The sequence below is a fragment of the Curcuma longa genome, chromosome 4, assembly GCF_044706935.1.
Source record: "Curcuma longa cultivar G26 ecotype Majalengka, Jawa Barat chromosome 4, ITB_CL_G26_1.1, whole genome shotgun sequence".
Lineage (NCBI taxonomy): Eukaryota > Viridiplantae > Streptophyta > Magnoliopsida > Zingiberales > Zingiberaceae > Curcuma > Curcuma longa.
This window is the reverse complement of record NC_133864.1, coordinates 5,976,139-5,996,532: the sequence shown is the minus strand read 5'-3', so window position 1 is coordinate 5,996,532 and position 20,394 is coordinate 5,976,139. Positions and strand designations below refer to the sequence as shown.

At 35.9% G+C, this 20,394-nt stretch overlaps 3 protein-coding genes across 5 annotated transcripts; all 3 read right to left on the bottom strand.

The window, feature by feature from the left end:
• Nucleotides 1–68: 68 nt before the first annotated feature.
• LOC141826772 (cysteine-rich receptor-like protein kinase 43) lies at nt 69–2,019 on the bottom strand. The gene is made up of 5 exons (XM_074714071.1): nt 1,783–2,019; nt 1,549–1,688; nt 1,262–1,475; nt 645–1,039; nt 69–566 (listed from the first exon to the last, which is right to left on the bottom strand). Exons 1-5 carry the CDS (start codon nt 1,850–1,852, stop codon nt 180–182), a joined length of 1,206 nt encoding a protein of 401 aa, XP_074570172.1. The 5' UTR covers nt 1,853–2,019; the 3' UTR covers nt 69–179.
• A 2,664-nt stretch (nt 2,020–4,683) lies between these two features.
• LOC141826773 (uncharacterized) lies at nt 4,684–15,636 on the bottom strand. Of its 3 annotated transcripts, none has more exons than XM_074714073.1 (10): nt 15,451–15,636; nt 8,000–8,134; nt 7,784–7,893; nt 6,564–6,682; nt 6,387–6,484; nt 6,169–6,256; nt 5,964–6,101; nt 5,774–5,882; nt 5,438–5,586; nt 4,684–5,003 (listed from the first exon to the last, which is right to left on the bottom strand). In XM_074714073.1, exons 2-10 carry the CDS (start codon nt 8,059–8,061, stop codon nt 4,956–4,958), a joined length of 921 nt encoding a protein of 306 aa, XP_074570174.1. In that variant the 5' UTR covers nt 8,062–8,134; nt 15,451–15,636; the 3' UTR covers nt 4,684–4,955. The 3 variants fall into 3 exon arrangements, with proteins under 3 accessions (XP_074570174.1, XP_074570173.1, XP_074570175.1); XM_074714072.1 differs by lacking the exon at nt 15,451–15,636 and adding an exon at nt 9,283–9,513; XM_074714074.1 differs by lacking the exon at nt 15,451–15,636 and adding an exon at nt 9,283–9,513 and having other exon boundaries at nt 5,774–5,879.
• A 3,184-nt stretch (nt 15,637–18,820) lies between these two features.
• On the bottom strand, nt 18,821–20,041 carry LOC141828235 (tuliposide A-converting enzyme 1, chloroplastic-like). Its single transcript, XM_074715621.1, has one exon. It carries the CDS (start codon nt 20,009–20,011, stop codon nt 19,028–19,030), a length of 984 nt encoding a protein of 327 aa, XP_074571722.1. The 5' UTR covers nt 20,012–20,041; the 3' UTR covers nt 18,821–19,027.
• Nucleotides 20,042–20,394: the final 353 nt, after the last annotated feature.

Sequence of the window (20,394 nt, the reverse complement as noted above, 5' to 3'; positions counted from 1 at the left end):
CCATTGATTAGATCAGCTAAATTCATATAGCATGTCCACTTTCATTAAATTAACTCATAATTAAATCATTGATTAGATCATTTTTATTGGATTAAATGCATGACCAAACCCTAAACAAATAAAATCCAACAATAATTACATTTGAGTTTAGATATTCTTTAATCAAGATGTTGACAGGATTAGTGTGGCACAAGGCTCGAGTGGGTGGTCGTGCTGGTGGTTGTGATGGTGGCGGAGGAGGAAGCTGAGGAAGATTTGTCACCGGAGGCAGCCGCGACGGAGGTAGTGGATCCCCGAGTGGCGGTGGTTCCATGGGATCTCCTCCGGTGCCTGGTTCCAGGAATCCCGGGCCTCATCGGCTCCTCCAACGCCGTCGTCGCTGGCTTTTGCGACAGTGCGACGAGGACGCTCTTCATGTCGGGGCGATGCTTCGGGTCGGTCTGCGTGCAGAGGAGCCCCAGCTGCACGCACATCGCCACCTGCTCCGCGTCGGCGGCGGTGATCGCCGGCGACAGGGCCCGATCCAACAGGTCCAGGCTCTTCCCCTTTTCATAAAGCTTCCACGCCTGATAAAAGAACACGATTTGGTTAAAAAAAATCGAGTGCGATTCCATGAAGTACCCGTTAAAGATCGTATCGTATACCCATTCGAGGAGATTGCCGGCGTCGGGGTCTGGTAGTGGGGCGAAGGCGGTGTTCTTGCGGCCAGCGACGATCTCGAGCAGGAGTATGCCGAAGCTGAAGACGTCGGCCTTGACGGAGAGGACGCCGTGCATGACGTACTCGGGGGCCATGTAGCCGTTGGTGCCGGCGACGCGAGTGTTGACGTGCGTCTGGTTCTCCGGGTACAGCCGCGCCATGCCGAAGTCGGCGATCTTGGGCGTCCACCGGCCGTCGAGCAGGATGTTGCTGGCCTTGATGTCGCGGTGGATGATGGTGGTGTGGGCCGACTCGTGGAGGTAGAGCAGCCCCCGCGCCACCCCAAGGATCACCTGGTACCGCCGCGCCCAGTCCAGCTCCGCCTTCCTCCCTTCTTCTCCTGCTCAATCCATCACCAACAGAAAGAAAGAAAAAAAATCGTTTTTCAGATTTTAAGGGGAGAAAGATTGAATCTTTGAAAATGAAATTCAGATCTTGACGAAGATCGGAAGAGGAAACCTGAGGGACGAGGCCTGAATTTGATGAAGAATAACCAAAAGGAAGAGAAAAAGCAGAGGGAAGAGAACGAGGGAGGAGGAGGATTAATGGCGGTGGTGCTTACTGGAGAAGAGGACCTTATCGAGGCTCTGGTTGGAGACGTACTCGTAGACGAGGAGCTTGTCGTCTCCATCGGCGCAGTAGCCGTGGAGTTTCACCACGTTCTTGTGCTGCACGCGCAACAGCAGCAGCGCCTCGTTCTCGAACTCCCTCGCGCCCTGCCGCGAGCCCCGCCCCAGCCGCTTCACCGCCACCTCCCGCCCGTCCTCCAGCCGCCCCTGCTTCCGCATCAACCGAAACCCTAATCAATCCCCAATCCATCTTCTTCTCCAGCGACTACAGTAACGGTACCTTGTAGACAGGGCCGAATCCCCCTTCGCCGAGCTTGTGCTTGGTGCTGAAGTTGCCAGTGGCCGCCGCCAGCTTGTCGTACCGGAACACCCTCTGCTCTGTCGCCGGGATCGCCTCCAAGTCTTCCTTGTCCTTCCCGTCTTTAACCGCCACAGTGAATCGAGGAATCAATTTGCAACGCAAGATCGAAAATACAGAGCGAAAGAAGAAGAAGAAGAATCATAAAAGGCCGACCTTGGTGGCCGCGAGCTCCGCAGAAGAGCTTCCCGAGGCCGCTGAAGAACTTCTTGCGACTCTTGTCCATCGACGACGATGAATTGAGAGAGAGGAGGCGCCAGCGATTCCGACGAGCTCGATTTGGAGATCAACCCGTCGATCTCGATCGGCCATTTCTTTCCTTAATTGTTTCGTGCTTAAATCTATAAAGAAGCCGCCGCCGGAAAGACGACCCTGCGCGGAAGGTGAATTGACGATCAAACTCACCCGTTGGCTACCGAACTGATCTCCTCCCGTCCCGTGAGATCGTGTGTTCTTACCATTAGGAAAGCGGGTAAAGTTTGGGTGCAGAATTGTGGAATTACTTGATTCCGGATCTTTAAACATGGGCCCACATCAGGTAACCAATAGTAGTCAGGTAGCTTCTGGGTCACAGTAGAGGTGACAAACTGCGAAAAAAAGAGCAAATGTCCAAATTGGACCATAAGAATGCAAAATTATCTAATCTTTCCCATTTGTTTTTCAAAGAGAGAACACAGAATTGTTTGATTGTTTTAAAACAATAATGAATCCATGCTTTCAATTCACCAAAAAAAAAAAAAACTCCTCTAAACAGTTTGCTTGATTAAAATTGACAATGATATATATATTAAGAGGGTCTGATTCTAAATATTTCATTATGAGCCCCGCTTTTGAGTATTCGCCAGCAGAAATTTAATCGCAAGATTCGGTTTCAACTATAACTATATTTAAAGAATCAACTACCACAAATGTCAACCCATTAAAAGTTGACTTTTTGAGAAAGTTTATTTATTTATTTTAAATTTTAAAATTAAAGTATAAAACTTAATGAATTAGGCCTATTTAAAATACAATTTAAGCTTAAAAATTATAATTCAAACTTAAAACTTTCAACTTAATCAATTTAAATTATACTTTAAACTTAAAATTTTTAATATTTTTAATATTTTTTTATTTTTTAACAGGCTCAAGAAATCCGCCTTGAGTTGGGTTGGGTTGGAGAGAGCATACTTAGTGTGGGGCCCGCCATGCATAGCCCCGCCATGGGTTGGCCCGTTTGACAGCTTGCAAGAAAGTATCCAGTCATCCACAGTTCGATTCCCAGCTACGGCGCATTTGTAGAAATTTCCTAATCGTAAATCACTGCTGTGTGCGCTTTCCGATTTACCCTGATAGCCGATGAAAAACTCATAACCAGTAGAGTAATGAGTTATCATTTTTTTTTAACTCATCAAATACTTTCATTAGTACAAAGTATTCGCCAGCATATTTCAAATTTAATCGCAAGATTCGTTTTCACCTGCAACTATATTTAAAGAATCAACTACGACAAATGTCAACCCATTAAAAGTTGACTTTTACGAAATGTCAACCCGGCGGCGAAGTAAATCAAACTAGGCGGATTTTTTAAAGCGTTTTGCCATATTGCTGACGATTCATGTCATTCCTCTCTTGCTATGTGAATTACTTCACAAGATTGTGACTTCTTATAAATCAAAACTGATCAGGATCGTAATCGATCTTTTCAAAATTTTTGATTGGAAGCAACGGTGCTGGGCCTACCTCTTTGAAAATCATTTTAGAATAAACAATGGAGTTTCCTAGTTAATTAAGAAAAATGGCCAGATCAAGGCTTATTTTCATAGGTGAGATCCGTCCAGATGATAGCTCCCTATGACAATGCAACCTAAGGGGGCTTGAAGCTGAGGTTCCTCTAATCCCACGGCATCCCCATCAAACACAACAAAGATCGCCACTTTTTTCGCACAACTTTTCATGCGCTTTGGAATCCTTAACGGACGCCATTGCTCATAAACAGTAGAGAATACATCGGTAATCATCCTCGGCCGGTAGGTTCCGGAATCCGACATGAAAGCCACTCAAACACACGAAAGATCCCAGCTGTTTCGATGTCCGAACTGGCATTTCGCCCGGAAGAGACGGAAGAGCGAGAAGCGAACAAGGCAGTACCTTCGAAGCCAATCGAGGAAGGAGCCCCAAAGTCCCATGTCGGAGTGAGTGGAGCAGCAATCGATCACGGACAACCCTAGAAGAGAGGCGGCTACTGCAGAACAACATTTGAAGCCCTCCAAATGGACTCTTTCTACACCAGATTGATTGTAACGGCTTTATTTATTTATTATATTATTATTATTATTAACTTACAAGATTTAGGTATTAAATATATAAAATAAATAAATATTTAGTGGATTAATAATTATGATCAAAATTTGTTGATAATCTTAAATATATTTATTTACTAATTTAGTATAAAATTGAATTGTGCATTTTATTCTGCGATATTATTTATATCTATTATTTTTAATGTTATAGAAATGGTATAATTTATACCATAAAAATTAGGAAATAGTAGTGCCATAATGATAGGTGTATAATTTAATTCAAAGTTAACGACTTTATAAAACGAGCAATTTAATTCAAATCGAAAAAGATTTTTAAACTTTTCTCCATTTTATCTAAATAAAAAATAACTAATAATTTTAAATTTTATTTTTTAAAAAATGTATAAATTTAAAAAAAAAATATTTAATGAAATCATTTGAAACTCTCTTCTACTATCTTTCTCATTTTATCGATGTTCATATAACACACTCTTAATCGCCCTCACGGAAGAACAATATCTTAGAAAATAAAATCTCTCTTATTGAAAAGGCCACTTGATCATCATAATTTACCTCACAATAAATTACTATAGGACTGATATTGAAGGACGCATGAGTTGAACATCATCATCTTTTGCCACATATACATCAATCTTGATGTCAATAAACAAGGAAATCATGATCTCCCAAATCACTTGCACGACCTAATAGCATTTTTAGGATCGAACTACAGAAAGTTAAAATTGTAAATTTATGAGTTATATGAGGACCACAATGATCAAAAACAAGCAAATATGTTGTTGCTTCCTGATCTAAACCAGGCAAAGTCTAAACCAACCTCTTCGAAAGGGGTGACGATGAAGCATTGAGGCATGGTTCGATGTTATCTCTAGAGATTTAAAGAAACATGAGGTCTCAATAGCACACGACGTATGAGTAAAAATAAACTAGACGTTCATTAATAGCACTGTCTCGATGTCGGTTCCAAATTCTGATCTAATCTTCTTTGAAAATGGCCGGGTGACTTACTGAAGTAGATGTCGATAATCAATTTAACAAAACTGCCTTTTGCTTCGGCTCTCCTTCCTCCTCGACCTGCAGTCCAAACAAAGCATTCAGGTAATTTCCAAAATTTTTGCAATGTTTACGAGGATAATGCAAAAGAAGAAAGGCATGGATTCGTTAGCAAATTGGTTTAGTTTATAGTCCATTATATCACTAGCTTGTTAGAACTACAATTCAAACTCTGCAAAAGTTATCTACCAATAGATGTCGGCACAATGACATCCTATCTGAACGATTTCATATGGCAGCATAATTCGAAGGGGAAAAAACAAAACAATCGAATATAAGCATTATTGATGAGAGAAAAACAATAGAGGTTGATTGATTGAAAGATGATTTTTGTACAGTCAGATTTGACTAAAGTTTAGATACTCAACAAGTGGTGCCTTTCGCAACGTAATTATCAACAATCACATCTTAATGAATATTTAGCGGGGTCAACTGATTAAGAAGTTGATGCATACCTCGATGATTACGCGGCCCTTTCTATTTAGCTTTTTGCCAGAATAATGACTGTCTGTCTTTTGCGATTTAGATCCATATGATGGTCGTAGTTTCTTGGGAATTGGCTGCTCTAATGGATCCGTTTCTTCATCATCCTCGTACATTCCACCTACACCAAAATTAGTTTATTGCTGAGAAGTCCACATCAGAAGATGACTAATCAAGTTGTGCAAACTACCAATGCCGGAATTCAGTAAAGCTAGTCATCAAGAAATTCATTTATTGCTGATTTTTTTGTTTAGTTACGCCAATCTAAAAATATGAAGGACAAAGGGAATAGGCCAAAAAGCTTTTACCATCGTCATTGCCCATCAAACCTTCATCATTCATGAAACCATCAAAATCTTCCATGTCCTCTTCCTCTTCAAGTCCATCATAGCCTTCAACATACTCTATTTCTGCCTCCTGGTAAAATAAGAACAAATTGGATTAACTACCAAAACCAATTGAGAAAAGTAGGCGACTTGGAATGAGTCTTAACATTACTTCTTCTTCTTCTTCTTCAGCTGCAGTTGGTTGGAGACCTTCCATTTCCAATATATTATTATATGCCTCGACAGGGTAGTTGTATATATCACCATAAACACCTTTCTTCAAACGCTCTAGCAGTTCTGTCTCAATGCTCTGCCACAAAGATAACCAGTTACGCTAAATACACAGGATGAAGAGTAATAGAAGCAATGAAAATAACCTTATCGAGAACTGCAGCCTTTTCTGCTTTCGCCTCCCTCCTAGCTTCTCTTTTCTTCTCCTTTCTGGGCACGGTCATTATCTTTTCCCTGTAGCATAAAGATTGCAAGTCATTCCCAGCAGTAAATGGCGGAAAGATAATGATGGCAAAGACGCTGTGCGCAATTGAATATGATAACAATACTTCTCCTTTCTAGGCAGACTGAAATTACCGCATACCTCACTTTCAGTTCAAGTTTTCTCATGCGTATTCGACACTGAGTCATTTTAGTTAATCGTTGTTTTATTTTGTGTACGAGTAATTTAGGCCAGAACTCCTGACAAAAACCAAAGCTAAAAGCATTTTATATTTGAAACATAGAATTCAAAATAATTAGACAGCAAGAGTATAAGTACCAAATGTTTGTCAATAATTTCTATAGCCTTCTCATAGTTTCTCGGAAGTTTAACTCTCTCCCACAGTTCATTTGGTTTATGTGCTCTTTCAATTGTTTTCATATACAAGTAAAAAACTCCTGCAGAAGATAAGTTGAACTATAAAGAATCAGAAAATTTGAGAGAAAGGAACAAAATCATTGTATAGTAAGAAAATAAGTGATTTTGTGCTACTCCGAAAACAAGGCTAGAAACCAAGAAAATGTGTAGCTAGCTATTCGTCTCCTCAATTATAGGTCACTCCAATACTTTCTGTATTTTCTACAAACACTCCACCTTTCCATCAGCTACTTAGAATTACTATAAATGGTTTTTTTATTACTTTCCTATTCGAAAGCCTGAACCAATCATAATGAGGCCACCAAACTAGGTGGCAATGTCATTATTCGATATTTATCAACACAAACAGTCTGCAAAGTCACCCACAGTTTTAATGCTTCACGAAAATATAATTTTACTCTATGATAACCAAATTATAAGCAATTCATGTGTTCAAAAGGTCAGAATTGTACAAATCACCTCCATCCTAAAGTACCCAAATAACAAAAATTGATTTTCTTTGTTGCAGCTTCCAATCCTCATCATCATGATATTCATTTTTCCAATTCCGTACATATGCAATCCATTTCCTTTGCCCAAACATTTCTATTTCCTCCACATGCTTTCAGGCTACATTCTTGTTAACATTTCCACATTTATAATGTGCATTTCGTGGCAATAATTGCACAATGAGTGAAAGATCCGTATTGGTAGCCTAGATGTCTACATACTTATTGAGCTATCTTTTTTATTTGACCATACAATGAAAATATAATTAGGTAGTCAGAGTGAGCAATGTTCACAGATGAAATAAGACCCCTTTAATTATAATCAACCCCAAGAAACACAAAACTCACCACAAACCAAAATTACACACTCTATTTGATAAGAATTCATAAACTAAAATTCAATAACATGTTATTCACCAATTATTAACATTGTCAATGCAAGTTTATTAAAAATAAAATTCTTCAAATCAACTATATTCTGAGAAATTGTTCCGTGCCATAATTACTAAAGTGTGCATGTTATGTTTACGTGTTTTTAGTTACTATCATTCATGGCAAGAATATGAAAATCGAACAGGAGTGTAGAATTAATTATCAGATGTCAGAAAATTATATCATGATGTAGCTCCATACCGTCATGATCACGAATAGTAGCATATCGACTGTTCGCAAGAGGGCACGAGCTGCGATTACAGATGCCAGTGACATTATATACATTTCTACAGAATGACCCAGTTGTGATCCTAAAACAATGGCCAAAGGAAACGACAATTTAGGACTTGGGGGATTTGTTCAGAACACTTGACTAAACTAGTAGCATTAATATAGGAAGAGACAAGGAGAGTATACTTGCACATATAGCTGCAGTGGTTGTTCCTGATAACCTGCCATATCAAATCATCGTGCTGCATCTCTGAAGATAGAGTTCTCCAATGAACTCACTAGAGATGGATAAATGACGGGAGCAGGAGAGTCTTCGTAGTCCTGTTATGAAGTTAGGACCAGATCCATGGAAGTAAAAAATGCAAGAGAACCATCAGCCATCAAAAAGTACTAAATACTGACTTATTACTAGCTAAAATACTTCAATAAATACAAAAGAATAGTGAACCACAGTTAAGATGAGAAAAATAACAATAAAAAGGCTAAAGATATAAGATTTAAGGAAATTGAAACTTGTACAAGGTAATTCATTACAGATCAGAATTAATATTTTTGTTCTATTATTTTTAAAACTCTATATTATATATGGTTTCTGGGAAATAAATGTAATACATATATCAGTGGCTTCATATATTTAAAATATTTGATATTGGTTCCTTCTAATAACAAAGAGAGTTCATTTGGTAAGAGTTTGCATTGATTCAATTTATTGGTTTATTAGAAAATTTGAAAACAAACTAAGCCAATCAATTTGGTCTAAATTTTGAAAGTCTAAAAAATATACTTTTTTTGTTTAATATAAAAAACTTATCAAATGATATATCATATTGCATCAACTGAAAAATTGTTAAAATCAAATTTATATATTTTATTTATTTTGGTTCCAATTCATTTTTTTTATTTTGGTTTCGATGTCCACCCCTACACTTCAGTGACAGTCAAAAGCAAATATTCAACCATATCCTAAAAATCAATCAACCTACTCAATAACAAAAAAAGTGTACATTTTGTAGCAGCAAAACTATAATTTTAACAAAAGAACAAATATAAAAAAGATTAAATTTTGACCCTGAACAATTGAAAGAGAAACAAAAACAGCTAACAGCAAGCGAAGTTAGACTATAGTTATTTGTGGAAAATCCAGCTAAACCAAAATAATAATGGTGTGCAATAATACAAATCTAAGCTGGACAAACAATTTTGACTTCATTACAATGGTCCAACCAAGAGCAACACTGCTTATAACTTCCAAGCAGATCACTAATGTTACGAGTCCATGTATTTACCATGTCATAAGCTTCAAGAACATGTAAATAGTTACCGATGCACAGAAACATAATTTCACTACAAAATCCAGTTCTTAATAAACATAAAATCTAAATGCTACATTCTAATCACTCCTAAATCATTACGGCCATAAGAACACGTTACTGATCGAGTTGTTTGCGGTGACTAAATAGTGATCAAACCTGCGGGTATAGAGGTAGCAGCCTGTAGACGACGAAAATAACAGAAGCAAGATGGAACTCGCGGACTCGAAGGATTCGTGGGCGGTGCTCTTCGAAGAAAAAAAAAGTGACGATGGAAAAGGAGAACCGACGAGGGCTGAGTACTCGAGAACCTCAAGCCGTAGTTTTGGGAGCTGAACGGAGACCCGACGCCGCCGACGAATTCGAGAGGCACTGAGGGCGACGGCGGCGACACACCGAGCGCTGGAGGATGCAGAAAGGGCTAGGGTTTGTATTATACAATTTAATAGATTCAATTTAAAATATAATTTAATAAAGAAAACAATTAATAAGTCGCATCACATAAATTATATATATATAAATAAATGAACTTATTTCATAAAAAAATAATTTAAAAAATATTAATGATTTTTATATAATATAATATAATTTTTAGAAAAATAATTATATTTTATATTTTATAAAAATACTTTACTTATTATTATTTAAATTAATCAAATTGCTAAAAACTTCTTTTTTATTTTTTACTTTTGTGTTCCAATTTGCTTTAACTCGAGCTATTCTTTTACAAGTTTATTTGATTGTTTAAATTTTTTATTTTAAATTTATTTGATTAGTTAATAAAAATGTATTTATTTGTTTTGAGATTTTTTTATTTATTTATAAGTTTAATAAAAAATTTATAATCATAAGTAACTATAAAGATTAAAATAAAATTTTATAAAATTAATATATAAGTAAAAAATAAAAATATTAAAATATTATGTGCATGCCACCGAGGATCAATGTTAAATCTATTTTAAAAAATATAAGAGATACATTATGAATAGTTATTTAAATGAAAATATTATTTCAGTTGAGGAATACAAAATCATTATAAATACACATATTTATTAAAAATAATAAATAAAAATTTATTTAAATATAGATAATAATATAATAAAATATCAAACGTAATGACATAAAAGTATATATGATCCTATTTAATAAAATAAATATTTAATTATTATTATAGTTGATATAGTATTATTCATAAATAATTCATAATTTTTATTTAAAAATATTAACAAATAGTTACTTGGAAATATGCCTTTAATCTTTTTTACTGAAGGTGAATCTCAGACGTAATAGTAAAATTATTATCATCTAATTTAAATCTTAATTATGATTTGTGATAAGACTTTATAGATTTAATATGGGAGTGTTGGGATTAACCGTCTAATTTAAATTAAATGAATACAACCGACGATTTAAATTAGACTTGTCCGTCAAATCTATTAAAAAATTAATAGTAAAATATGCGAAACATTCTGTCCCCGTTGAAATTTGATATCAAATTTATTAACAATAACACTCCTTACAATTCAACAGCAAGTGGAATTCGTCACCCTAGTAGTTCTGCAGGATTGATCTCATGACTATCTATAAGGAGGTAAATCAAAAAGTTATAGTTGATCACTACGGAAAAGAACATTACTTCGACTTCGTCGAGATTCGACCCTTACCTATTTCAATAAATCTATTCTGTATTAACCAACTTAATTATATCGCACTACTTATAAGAATCATATCTGTGAGCTGTGGGAGCATCAATTTATTTAAGAATGAATCTACATGAACTAATTGTTGCAGATTACAAATATAAACAGATCGAGACTGGGCAGGATGGATTGAACCACGAATCAAAGAGAAAAAATAAAAAAATGAAAATATAAATAGATTTTTAAATACTATTTTATTTATGAAATAATCAAATTTAAATATATATATATATATATATATATATATTTTTTATATTTGTTAATACATTGATCTGTCTAATTTCCATTTGGTTGGATTGAATTTGGGATTATATATATATATTCCATTTTCCATTTTCTTTTGTTGTTACTTTGCCATATTGTATAAACAATAGATACCACATAAATTTCCTTTTCACTTAGTTTATTCCAAATCTTAAGTTGTAAGTGAATTTTTAGATTCTAATATAATTGTTTGTTTGTGTGTGTGTAAGTTACCTCTGTAGTCAACCTCGGCTGAGTATCTGATATAAGAATTCTATCTAAAAGTGGAGACCTTTTCTACATAGTCAATGAGGATATCTGAAACAGGTACAAGACAGATAGTACATGTATAATAATAAACTATATAGTAGCTTTGGGGAAAAAATCATTTCAATTGTTATAGCATTCAAATTGTTCTTGGTTTTAATTCTACATTGTTTGATAATGTAACACAAAAATTTCCTAAAAATTTATAACCACAATTTCGCTAAAGGTATCAAATCCAACATTTCTATAATCTCATCCCAGAGGAATTATCTACTCTAAATTATCAAAAGAATTTAGCATTTATCCATATATATAGCATGGGAGAACCTCCAAACTAGTACTATACTTGTAATCTAGTATGGATGAAGTATTTGGAGTGCTACATTTGATATGCACAATATTGTCTTTGTTTTTTTTTTTGTTGGGGTTTTGTTTCTTTGCTCACCTGTTTGAACGATTTAGGGAGTGAAATTTACATGAGTTAGTATAGCTTTTCTGTTTGATATGCGATAATGGATGTATGCTTGTTTTCCTTGCGCACAGCATTTCAGCATTCCCTTTAAAGGATGCTCTGAAATTTCATTTTCTCCCAACTAGGCGAATTTTCTCTTCTATTTGGGAGTTCTAGGGAAAAGACTAATTGTTGTTTCTCCCTACTCATTATCTACAATGTGATATTGACATCGAGGGAAAAATAACGATAAACTGCTGTGACAGAAAGGAAATGCAGAAACTTTTCTGCTTTGTCAAATTTCCTCACCTCGGCGACGGCGACAGCGACGGCGGAGGCGGAAAACCTAACCTCGGCGACGGCAACACAGCAGAGAGGCGAGCGTGGGGTTTTAGGGTTAGCCGGCGGCGACGGACGACGAGCAGAGAGGCGAGCGACGGGCAGAGAGGCGAGCGTGGGGCGAGGCGACGGGCAGAGAGGCTAGCGACGGGCGACGGGCGACGGGCGACGGGCGACGGGCGACGGGCGACGCAGATAGGCGAGCGTGGGATTTTAGGGTTAGCGGGTGTTTTTTCGGCGAGCAGATTCAGAATAAGCTGGTTGTCAAGATAAATCACTACTAACGCTTTACGATGTATATTAATGGTCAATAGAAAACTTTTGTATAATCCAACCGATCGGATCAATCGACGTAAATTAAATACTTTGTACCAATTAAAAAAATTTAATAAATAAATACGATCTATCCTATATGATACAAATGTAAGGTACTCAACAAAAGAATCAAACACTTATGTATTTGGTTCGAATTCTTATCATGTATAACCTAGTTATATGATTATTAAATAATTACAAAATCAAAATTATAAAATATAAAATATAATCAAATATTTTATAGTTCGACTTATTTATTAAAAAATAAATAAATATAATTAATTTCACATTTATCATATTATCCTTAATTTAATTTATTTTTAAAATAAATAAAATTAAATTAATAATATTAATATTAATAATATTAATAATTATAATAAATGGATAAATAAAATTTATAATTTTTTGAATTTAAAATAAATTTATATATTTTTATAAAATATTTTGTTAAAATAATTATTTTAATAAAATAACTCATTAAATTAATAAATATAATTCATTAATTTTATTTTTTTAATTTAAAATATATATTAATAAAATAATTATTTAAATAAAATAATTCATTAATTTAATAAATATAATAAAATAATTCATTAAAATAAGTATTTTAATAAAATAATTTATTAAATTAGTAAATATAATTTTTTTAAAATTTAAATATATTAATAAAATAAGTTATTAAAATAAATTATTTTAATAAAATAATTTATGAAATCAATAAATATAATTCATTAATTTTATTTTTTTAAGTTAAAATAAATTATCATTTTTAAATTTATAAATATTTAAATTAAAAATTATTGAATTAATTAACTCAGTTTCAATTAGGTTTCACGATATATTTCAATTAACTCAGTTTTAAACTTAGTGGTAATCATGAAAAAAATTATTAATCTCCAAAATCGTAAAAAATCTTAGGTTATAATCACATTTTCGAGATGTGACAGTGATGTTGTAATACTTGTAAATCGATCATAACCTGAATAAAATATGATTATCGTTGATAATCTTGAATAAATAACTAAAGTTATTAACGATAATCATCAACTAAACGCCCCCTTAAGGTTTGAACCCTAATTATGGCCCGCTATAGAGTATTTCCTTACAGTGGGATAGAAAATCTATGATGTTGACTGCTAAACAAGAAGTTGCTCGTCCTTCCGAATAGGCAAACCAGGAGGAAAGTCATTCACCTCCGAGATTAATTGATCCCAAGAGTGAGATACATGAATTATCAAATAATAATAATAATAAATAAATAAAATATGATCAACCCATTATATTTTTCAAGCTACAAGCCAGGTCAAAAGTGTCTCAGCAACTCCTTCGCTAGAATATTTTGGGAGAAAGAAATATTCCGGGTACTTTTTCTTTCAGCCAATAATTAAGAGGACTTTGCTTCTGTTAGAGTTCCTTTGAGAGGCTTCCCAAGCTATCGATTCTCGAGATTGATCTACTTAGCTTGCTATACAGATATGGGAGCACTTCGCTTCGATAGGAGTCGCAGGTGCTCTGACAGAGACGATGACAGAGACGACAGATATTTTAGCAGCCGTTACAGATAATCCGAAAGGAGTCGAAATTGGTAAAACATGTTGCTATATATAGTATCTCCTCCTCAATAGTAGTGGCGATGAGCTGCATGGTTCAAATCTTCTGTTGTCATGATAATAGTTTGACCGAGCATGGAAGCCTGATTTCATCTACTAGTAGTTTTCATATCTTCTGAATTTCTCGGCTCTCCCATCTCAACATCTCAACTCGGATTGTTTCCACATACGACATCAAATTGATCTAGTCTAAGATCAAGGGATGAGATCACTCAACAAAATAACTATGACTGAGTATTTTTGATCGGTTGGATATTGGTTGAATCAAGAATATCAGGTTAGGTGCTCTCCAAGTCGAGCTTAAATAGTTTGACTGCCTTTTTCAATAGATCGACCCCTTCATATATAGATAAAATGGAACCTAAACATGTATCAGATAAAAATGACATAAAACATGTACCAAACAGTAACATACCTAGACAGATATAAAAATATAAAAATTACTACTAGTTATAGCAAAATCATACATATCAAAACTGCATATCTAAAAAGATAAGTCAAGATACTTGTCTTCCGAAAGTAGTCAATATTCGAAAAGAAAACCTCCGTCCCGAAGTCCAGTAGCCAGCCAATGTCCTGGTTCATTAGCAATTCAGTGAAATTGAAGAAGGAAAGGCACCCAAAAAAAAAAAGAACAATCAAATTCCAATTTTGCTAACACAGGATTTGGATGATCATCTCCAACTAGATTTCCACGTGAAAAGAGCAATTTAAACTCCCCAATTATTTGGCAAAAGATTCTGTAAAATCTCCCACCACTAGATAATTCATGCAGCTAAACAACTGACAAATCCTGCCCACCTAAAACATTGACTGTTTCACAAAACTCGGTGTTGTGGTCCCATCTGTCCGGTCGTCCAACTATACGTCCATTGATGAACCAGGAACAAGAACAACTCATTAAGACCATTACTATCTAAATTTTGTATGTTGACATCTATCGTAGATAAATCAACCCAGTAACCACCGTGTTGATTTCCATTTCCTGCCTGATAAGCAGTAAAAGGATAATATGCCGCTAAAGATTTAACTTTTTTTTAAAACGTTATGATTCCATCCATAGCCTGTATAGAAGAGAGTGATTCAAGGGGCAAAGATAGGGACCTATGCAGACAACCAATTGACGGAACCGATTAGAAGATCGAGAAAAATTCGAAACCAGATTATCGGACAGAAACCCAAACCCTAGAAAGGATAACCCTAGATTCAGATCTTACCGATCAACAAACCTATCCTGCAAAAAAAAAAAAAAAATCAATCTAGGGAAAACATAGAAACCTAATCATACAACCTATGGAAGAAACCGATTCGCAAATCGAGGAGAAATCGAGACCCGATCGGCAAAAGGACACGCAAACCCTAGACATTAACGCGTGATTCGAAAAGGGGACGAAATCAGTACCAAGGAGGAGAGGAGCCGGCGTCGCGGGTGGCTGGAGAAGAAATCGCGCTCCTCGGTTTCGCGTCGAACGCCGCCGCCAAAAACTCCCAATCAATCCCGGCGAGACAAGCCTAGTGGCCGGCGTTCCGATCGCCGGCAATCACTGCAGAGGAGAGGCGATCGCGCGCGCGCCGTCACGGGGAAGGAGACAAGGAGAAGGGGAGCGTCGCAATTCCTGAATAACACTAACCCTTAACGGGTTAACGGGTTTGAACCCACTCGGCCCCAAACCACTAACCCAAATAGCTGATTTTTTTCCTATATCTTACAAATTATATGGAGAATTCTAAAAAAAAAAGTGTTAGCATAAACATATATTAAACTAATTTAAAAAAAAATATGAGAATATAATGATAAGAGTAAAGATTCTAGACGAATTAATCAAAAATTTTCCAATAAAAATATGATTATATTAAGGATCAGTTCTAAATTTCTATCTTTTTATATTAATCATGGACGAATTTACTGAACACATCTAAAATATAATATCATGGTATATTTTATTTGTAGATGATATTGTTTTGACATGAAGCAATAAATATTAAATTCAAATTTTGGTGAAAAATATTGGAAGTGAAAAGTTTTAGGTTTAGTAAAGTAAAGACATAATATATAGAATTTAAGGTTAGTGATATTAGATATAATGAAACAAATATTAAGATGGGAGGTGACGAGTTGTTTGTAATGAGTTTTAAGTATTTAAGATTATTTTTTAAAAAGGATGGAGGGATCGAGAAAGATATCTTACATAAAAAACAAGCGGAATGGTTAAAATGGATAAAAACGTATGTTCTGTATAATCATAAAATACCTCTAATACTTAAAAAAAAAGTTTTACAAAAGGATGATTAAACATGTTATGTTATGTGAAGTTGATGCTGAACTATGACTCAAACACATGAGCAGAAGATGAGAATTGTAAAGATGAGGATGTTAAAATACGTGTGCGGACATACAATGATGTACAAGATAAAAAATAAAATTATTAGAGAAAAAGTCGGAGTTGTATCTATTGAGAATAACCCCATAATACACATTTAGGAGGGTACGAATATATATTTAAACGACCAATAAATGTTCCAGTTAAACGATGTGAAATTATGATAAATGTACACATGAAACGATGAATAAGAAAATCAAAAAAGATTTAGTTAGCAACAATAACCAAATAATTTTTATTTAAATGTAAATTATGATATATTAGGGGATAGAGTCCAAAAACATAAAACAATCCATATAGTCCTCATATGATGGGATAATATTTGGTTGTTATTATTGTTATTTTAGAAAAATAATTATATTTTATATTTTATAAAAATACTTTTAATTAATATATAATATAATTATTTATTTTCTATATTGATAGTACTTAGGTTATTTCCTAAGTGGTCGGTCTCGCTACTCAACCGATCAAGCCGAGTTTTGAGTAATCCAGGTGTGTCGACATCTTCCTCAAGCACTAAGTATGACCTGCATCCTTCAGCACTGAGTGACCAATATAACTGAGTACTAATGGGCTAGTATCCCTGAGCACCAAGTCTGACTCGCATCTCCGAGCACTTAACTTACATGCAATTACATCCTTCTTGGGTTTGAGAGAATCACTTGGGATATGCTCCCCAAGTATCTTAGGTGCTCGATCAAATAAGTACTTCGCTTTAACTCTGGGCAATCGAGTAAACAAGTATCATCCACGTGAAAAGTCTCCTTAATGGTTGTCGCTCTTTGGTCCCCTAACTGACCTGCAAATGAATAGTGGTTGAGCATATGATGTGCCACATGAAGATTCCCCCCAATGATTATTCCCTAATTATCCCTCAAAAGGAAATTTGATGGACATGCGCTACCCTATGGGAATCCATGGAGACGCAGTTCAGTGGTTATCGCTCCTTTGTTCCTTAGTCGTCTCTTCGAGGATACCCACGTGGAGATTCATTTTTACATCCTCTTCTCTATTACACTTTCTCTTTTTCTCTTTTGTACTTCTGCCATCTTTTGCTTGACTACACCTCGATTTTGATTTGAGCGTCGATGTGGTCATGCTGATAGAACCGGCCAACCCTAACATATATTCCCTCGCAAGCCAACGAAGTTTAGCTCACCAGTAGTTCATCATAATCTTGGCTTGAGAAGCGTTCAAGAAAGGCAGAGCTATATAAATTTGACCTAACTTCTTTTTCCTTTTTAAATTTATTTAGTTAGTTAACAAAAAATGATATTAAAAATATGTTTCTTTTGTTTTGAAAATTTATTTATTTAGTTATAAGTTTGATAAAAAAATTGATGATGATAAGGTACTTATAAAGGTTAAAATAAAATTTTACAAAATAATGAATATATTATATGGAGTTGAATGTCAATAATGAAATCAACCTGAGAGTAATAAAAATAAGAATGTAAAATGATTGTGCCATGAGAATGAACACTAGAGAGAAAATGAAATTATACTTATTAAAGAAAAGTTCTGAAAAATATATTTAAGATAATACAAGCACTTATTTAAGTAAGTGTCCAATAAATACTCTAGTTAAATAATATAATATCATAATAAATATGTACATTAATAAATAAATAAATTAAAAAAAACTTAATTAATAATGATAAAATAAAATAAAATATATTTAAATATTGATAATAATATAGAAAAACATTAAATAAATAAAAATATTTGCATAATCTATCCTACTTAATTAATAGAATAAAAAATTAATTGTTATCATTGTTATTGTTCATAATTAATTCATAATTTTTATTTAAAAACATTAACAAGTAATTGAAGGTGTATAGCTTTAATCATCTTTATCGAAGCTAAACTTTGACATAATAGAAAATTGTTATCATATGAGATCACGGATTTAAATATTAAAAATAATATCTTCCAATACAAAATAAAACTACATATAATAAATTCAATATAATCCTACTCTCCTTCCAAATCTCACATTAAAAAAATTTCGTCTAACAACCTGCCCTTTATGTATTTAATTAATTTTAACATAATAACACAATACAAAATGGATTACTTTATCATTTTTTTCAGGAATTATTTTTATAAAATATCATCAATAATATCTTAAATTTACGTCTTCGATAACCACAAAGTTATTACAAATTCGTACACGGCACTGAAGCAACGGCCTACGACACGACAACTATCAAACACAAGTCAACGCCATCGCTATCCGCCTATCACGGTCAACGTGACGATTACAAAAACGAAAAATCATTAAAATAGATTACAAATAATTTTAAAAATTAAATAGAAACTAAATTCCGTTGGCTTAATTATCTCAACCACCAAATTTCAACAACACATTTATAATAATACTCATATTTCAAAGGCAAATTTATTAAAATTTGTTTTAGGGAGATTAAAATAGATATTACATTCCTTAATTAAATAGATTAAAAGCATGAAATCACGGCAACTCATAAATCGGACCGGTCATCTAGGTTCTTGAACGGATCTCAAAGCAACGGATCTGTGTTCTGTGCGAATCGTAAAGCTACGCATACCTGTTACCTTTGGCACTCGGAGCTACTCGCCGGAGTTGAGGAAGGCGACGACGGTCTTCAACATGTTCACCGAAAGATCGCAGGCGGGGTTGAGGAGGTGGAAGACATGGCAGGCGTCCGGCCCCTCTGCCTCCTCGAGCAGCGCTTCCCCTTTCCAGTCGCTCCGCGTCAGCAGCTCGTGGTATGCCCGCCCCCTGTCCTTCAGCATGTCCTTCTCTGCCACCGCCACCACCACCCGGCGGGCAGGAAGCGCCACCAGGCTGGCCGCCCCCTCCGCCGCCGGGTTGATCAGCGGATCGTCCACCCCGTTGGTCCCCGGACACACCAACTGCCACAATTGATCCGTTTTCTCTCTCTCCACCGAAGCCCTAGCCGGCTCCGACCCGATCGGCTCCGATCCCCAGAAGAAAGGGTGAATCAGCAGCAAACCCTCGATCGCCGCTTCATCCCGCCCCAGCCCCTCCGCCGCAGCGCGCAGCGCCACGTGATGGACGATGTTGGCCCCGGCGCTGTCGCCGGCCAGGAACAGCCTCCCCAGATCCGCCCGCCCCTCCGCCAGCCACGGCTCCTCCGCCGGCCGCGACGCGACCCACCGCAGCGCCGCGAAGCAGTCATCGTACGCGGTCGGGAGCGGGCACTCGGGCGCACGGCGGTACTCGACGGACACAGCGATCACGCCCGCAGCGGCGACGAGGGGGTTGAGGTAGTTGTGGTAGGTGGGCGAGGTGGCGCTCTCGATGACGAAGCCGCCGCCATGAAAGTAGACGAGGACAGGGAGCGCGCGGTCGGGCTGGGGGTGGCCCGGCAGGTAGAGGCGAGCGGAGAGGTTGGTGGCGGGATCGACGACGACGTCCTTGGAGACGACGCCGGTGGCAGAGTCGACACCAGCGGGGACGACGGCGGTGCCGAGGAAACGCTCGACGCGGCCGCTCTTGTAGATGCGGACGAAAGGAAATGCATCGACGGTGATTTCGTCGGCGGATTCGGCTGGAGTGACGGCGGCCATAGCTGGAACGAATAAGGGCTCGACACTCGATGGGATATTGGTGAGGAAAGGACGAAAGGGTTTATTTTATAATGAATGTTTTTTAAAAAGAAACAAATTATTATTATCATTAATAATAATAATTTAATATTAGGTAGACGGATCACCTACCGTACGCCATACGGAGAAAGCATTGATTCTGGGGGTAGAAATTGTTAATTAATATGAACAGATGATACGACAAAGGTTAATTTTCTTTTATTAATTTATTTTCATTTTTTATTTAAAAAATAATAATAATTGGTATAAAAAAACACTGTCACGAAAGGTGCCCGTGACAGTACATATTAGGTTTATGCAATTATAAATATTGTATTTAACGGGAAAAAAAAGAAATTACAGTA

Bases quoted from the DNA above. Each gene is read 5' to 3' on its own strand.
- LOC141828235 (XM_074715621.1), bottom strand. From the start codon at position 20,011: ATGGCCGCCGTCACTCCAGCCGAATCCGCCGACGAAATCACCGTCGAT.
- LOC141826773 (XM_074714073.1), bottom strand. From the start codon at position 8,061: ATGCAGCACGATGATTTGATATGGCAGGTTATCAGGAACAACCACTGC. The intron at 6,257-6,386 runs GTATGCGGTAAT...TTTATGCTACAG, and splicing joins AAACTTGAACTGAAAGTGAG to GGAAAAGATAATGACCGTGC. The intron at 6,102-6,168 runs GTTATTTTCATT...TCTTTGTGGCAG, and splicing joins AGGCTGCAGTTCTCGATAAG to AGCATTGAGACAGAACTGCT.
- LOC141826772 (XM_074714071.1), bottom strand. From the start codon at position 1,852: ATGGACAAGAGTCGCAAGAAGTTCTTCAGCGGCCTCGGGAAGCTCTTC. The intron at 1,476-1,548 runs GTACCGTTACTG...ATGCGGAAGCAG, and splicing joins GATTCGGCCCTGTCTACAAG to GGGCGGCTGGAGGACGGGCG. The intron at 1,040-1,261 runs GTAAGCACCACC...TGGATTGAGCAG, and splicing joins CGATAAGGTCCTCTTCTCCA to GAGAAGAAGGGAGGAAGGCG.